The sequence below is a fragment of the Penaeus chinensis genome, chromosome 38 (assembly GCF_019202785.1).
Source record: "Penaeus chinensis breed Huanghai No. 1 chromosome 38, ASM1920278v2, whole genome shotgun sequence".
NCBI classification, from domain to species: Eukaryota; Metazoa; Arthropoda; class Malacostraca; order Decapoda; family Penaeidae; genus Penaeus; species Penaeus chinensis.
In genome coordinates this window covers 13,584,876-13,590,085 of record NC_061856.1, presented here as the reverse complement: position 1 = coordinate 13,590,085, position 5,210 = coordinate 13,584,876, and the positions used below count along the sequence as shown (strand labels likewise).

The 5,210-nt window shown below is 33.9% G+C and overlaps 1 protein-coding gene across 1 annotated transcript in view; it reads right to left on the bottom strand.

The window, feature by feature from the left end:
- LOC125046213 overlaps positions 1 to 205 on the bottom strand; it is a 1,278-nt gene extending 1,073 nt beyond the window's left edge. The window contains exon 1 of the mRNA XM_047643927.1: positions 171 to 205. Within this exon, the coding sequence (XP_047499883.1) occupies positions 171 to 182 (12 nt within the window). The 5' untranslated portion in view covers positions 183 to 205. The remainder of the gene's footprint in view (positions 1 to 170) is intronic.
- Positions 206 to 5,210: the final 5,005 nt, after the last annotated feature.

The following is a 5,210-nucleotide window of genomic DNA, read 5'->3' as shown; positions in this document are numbered from 1 at the left end:
CGGTATTGCAACTTCCACGCATTGCATGGTATACGAGAGAGGATTGAAAAGGTAAAGTTAATTGCAACAAAACTTATACTCGACTGGCCAGTTTGCAATGGCTGGAATTAACAACCCACAATCACTCCGTTTACAAATATGGCTGAGTACTGTGGAAGCAAAGCACTCACCACGAGCTTCATGGCTGATGCTGACTGATGCTTGCTCACTGACGACTCCTGCAGAAGTCACTGCCGAATGCCGGATCTTCCTCGTTATATACGCCAGTCTGACCTTCGTTTCCCCGACACTCTCACGATCGTCCCCTTGTTTTGTCCCGCGTGCAATTAAATGTTTTGCATCCAGACGATCCTTGGCGAAAAACTGCTCCGCGCTGCGCCACCGCCGGCGAAATCCGCGGTGTGTTGTGGTTATATTCTTTCGTTAAAAATAAGAATAAGAAAAATAAGAAGACAATGGTCGCTATAACACTAGGTTCGCATGATTTTGCCAAGACGTGTTATGATATAGGTAGGTACAAGGCAGAAGCAACAGTGTCAGCATTAGCACTCGTATCTCTAATCAGGATAAGGAGGTGTTAGTCACCGGTCTGTGATGCGGTGCAGGTTACAGGTTAATCAGTAACTAAACAGAGTGTACTTGTTCGATACATTGGAATGCTAATTTTCGTATTGCGAATCTTGGATTGTGTTAATTTATTATGCAAGTGTATTAGTATCAGCACAAAAAAGGGATATATGTGAGACTATATTTTTGTTATAAAGGAGGGAGATTTCGAAACTTTTGTGAACTCTTTTAATTATGTAATTAACTAACATAATTCATATTCATCCTGTTGTGCATATTAATTAAAAAGTAATTAGGTAATAACCTCTGAGGAAATGATAAGAGACAAGACTTGATAATCTTCAAATGCAAAACTAATTACTCATTTTCATTCCGAATCAAGGTTAATTCTTTTTTTTTTTTTTCTTTTTTTAGCGCTTTGGTAATGAATCACAGCATAGGTGTGTCACGTAAGATAACGAACAGGTTTCGGAAGCCTTCGGGGAAAGGGGACCGAAAAACATTGCAGGGGAGAACATCATATAATCATCACCATTTCCACCATCAATTCTGCGCAACTTCCTTTAAATTTCGAAAATTCATCTCCTATAGCAAAACAAAGGAACCAGAAATAGTCTATGTTGAGATTTTGCTCTTGTTCATATATATATATAAATACATAAGCATAAACCCCTGCTGCATAATCATTCACAGGATATTTACCTCTTGTTAAGATCACTGAGAAGGGGAGAGGTATCTGCGTCCAACCTAATACAGTACTTATAGTATTTTTTATACAGTATTTTCCTCACATAGTACTTTTTGTTCGTCTCCCTCACACGCAATATAGCTTTCCCCATAACTCCGTTTCAGCTTTATTCAAAACTTTCTCCTCTACACATGCTGTTTTATGTGATTCTTTTATAAACGTCGTATGGTAGTGAGATTTGGGCTTTCCCAAAGCAGACGGCCATGGCATGTACATACATGCCATACTGTGAGTTTACTTTATTATTTGTTTTACTCATAGATGGCTATACTTGTACCAAGTCACCAATAAGCCAATTATGATTGCTGCCTGTCTCGCCTGTTTATTCTTTTCCTTGATTTTCGAAAAATAATTATGTTATCTTATATTGCTATTACCAATGGTAATAACATTATAGTAATTATAATGTCTATAAAAGAAATAACACCATCTATATGCATAGCTTTAGTAAAAAAAAAAAAAAAAGAGTTTCCTGCCGACACAAGGAAAGGTGAAATCAGGTAAGGTCGCAAGGTCTACTAATTGATTCCTTTGTGGCTAAGCACTAGCAGAGCCATCTACGTGCAGAGACATTTCACAAAAAAAGAAGAAAAAAAGAGCAAAGCATGTTCGTTTTTCTTTTCGTTTAGTATATTTCTGTATCCTATTTTGTTTGAGAATTTTATTTTTCTTCCTTATATATATGTATATAAACATAGATATATACATATATATACATATATATACATATATACATATATGTATGAGTATGTTTGTGTACATATATATCCATATGCATATACATATATATATATATATATATATATATATATATATATATTCATATATATATTCATATATATGTATATATACATGTATATACATATATATGTATGCATATAAATATATATGTATATAAACATATATATACATATATACATACATATATATGTATATATATATATATATATATATATATATATATATATGTGTGTGTGTGTGTGTGTGTGTGTGTGTATGAATATATAAATATACCTATATATAAATATATATATAATATATATATATATATATATATATATATATATATATATACATACACACACACTCTCTCACACACACACACACACACAAACCTTTATACATATATACATACATATATATGTACATATATATGTGTGTGTGTGTGTGTGTGTATGTGTGTGTGAGTATGTGTGTGTGTATGTGTGTGTGTGTGTGTGTGTGTGCGTGTGTGTGTGTGTGTGTGTGTGTGTGTGTGTGTGTGTGTATGTGTGTGTGTGTGTGTGTGTGTGTGTGTGTGTGTGTGTGCATGTATTATGCATATATATATATATATATATATATATATATATATATATGTATATATATAAATATATACACACATATACACACACACATGTATACATACATACACATCCATATATATGTGTATATATATATGCATATATATACATATATATGTATATATATATATACATATACACATATGCATATACATACATATACACATATGCATATACATTTATGCATATACATATACATATACACACATGTGTGTGTATGAATACAAACAAATATACATATAGTTTCTTCCACATTTTCTCTTTCATTTTCTTTTCTTTTCATATAAACGATCAAATAGAATCTAGATACACACCTTTCCACTTTTATATCAAAGACATCACAACATATACAAAGACCCGTTTGCACATATATAAAGACCAGTATGCGAGAGACATCCAATTCATGATGATAACCCTTATGATTTTTTTTGGTAAAAACTGCAGTATCATCCACCGCGTCACCTGTGCCTTGTATTTGCAATAAATTCCCACGCTATATTTTGCTCCGTCTCAACCATCTTTTTGTAAGCAGGGGTGTTTCCGGACCTCAGCCCTCTCTCTCTCTATCTTCCCTCTCTCTCTAGCTATGTATCTATGTATCTCTCTCTTTCTCTCTCTCTCTCAATCTATCTATCTATCTGTCTATAACTCTCTCCCTCTCACTGGGTCTCTTTCTTTCATTTTGTCTTTCTGTCTTTGGCTGTATCTGTCTCTTTCTCTCTCACTCATTCATTGTTTCTCCTCCTTTCATTTTGTCTGTCTGTCTGTGTCTGCCTCTCTCTCTCTCTCTCTCTCTCTCTCTCTCTCTCTCTCTCTCTGTCAAAGTACACACAGTAATCTGAATTCCTTATCTTCCTTAGCTAATGTTTTATTTATACAGTTGTGTATCATTAATTTTCTGCAATGGACTACAAAAAGACTCTATTCATAAATCTTGTAATAGGTTTTATAACTTCTTATCACCGTACCCTACTTCCTATAATTAATTATGCTAGAGTTAATTACTGCTCTACATTAAACCAGAATTGGCATCCTAACTATTCTCCATTTTGTGTTGATATCGACAGACAATTTTAGTGGAAATAATAGTGCTGGTGAGTCAGTATATATGACTTGGTTTTTTAAAGAATTATTTTCCTTCTTGACCAGCTAAGAGATGAAATAAGAGAACAATGACATCTCTGTAGCAAGCAAACTTGACTAAGAAACAAAGAGGCAAAGAACAAAGAAGGAATCGCCAACGGGTTGAGTAACGGAAGAAGCTGTGGGAAACTATGTGAAACTGAAACGATTAGTGGGTTGCATCGGTGGCCGCCCCTGCAGAATGGGAACGTGGTAACCGAAAAGTCTCTTTGCAGTTCCACGTCTCTGCGCTTCTTACTAGTAAAGGTTTTTGAACGAGATCGTACGTTATATATTTTTTAAATATCCCAGTGTTAAAATAAAAAAAAAAAAAAAAAAAAAAAACATCTTGTTAACTTAAAGCAAATGTATTACATACAGACTGTAGTCAATATCTGTTTAACGAATTGAAATATCACTAGAAAATACCCATTATTTCAAGGCAACAGGTACCAATGTTTGACGACTCTGGATATTTTAATTTCAGACCTGATGATATTTTTCAGTCTGAATTGCAACGAAAATTGTTTATAAAAGCCTAAACTGCCTCGGGACCTAAACTATTTCACACTTTTTCCTTCGATTATCAACACTGGCTTCGAACGTCATACTTTTACGTCATGTTTTATGAATGTCACTTTTTATTAATCGATGCTAATTACAGTTAAACTCATATATGAGTAAATCCGAGGTTAAAGCGTAAATTATATATAAAAATACAAAGTTTATTGCAATCTGTGGTTCCATATTTTGCATGCCATATCGAAATATGCTAATTACAATCGTAGGCTTGCGAAAGATAAGCCTTAGCTCGCTTTTCTAAGCCATGGCCCTATTGGTATGAAAGCATGTTAATAAAGCTTATACTTTACACTCTTATCTATAATACAAGCGTGGATTTTCATTATAAATATTTTGCTCCAAGTGCATGGTGATCTATTGAAATTAATGTTTTTTGCGCTTTCCCATACTGACTAACTGTGAGAGATATTTCTTATGTTCACATTATACTCATGCAAAATATATTATATATTGTATTATTTCGTCTTTCAATTATTTTTCTTCATATTTCATTCGATCCGAAAAAAAGTAATATTAAAGTTATACATAGACATGGTATTAAAATAAAGTTAATCAATTAATACATAATTAGTAAAAATGCTACTGTTGGCTACGGTAACTAGGCAGTTCCTGCTAGCGTTCGTCGCCCCCTCGCCGTCTCGCTCACTGCCTTTGAGTTCCTGCTGGGGTTTTTGCCTCGTTCACTCCTCCTCTGCCTTAGGCCTGGGCAAGATCTCTCTGCCATTTTGCTGTTTGATTCGGTTGGTAATTTCTTTGTTAGGATTTGGGCGATATATTACATTTTAATAATAGGCATTGACAGGATTTTCTTGTCTTTGTGTGTTTTGTGTATTTTGTTTGTTTTGGTG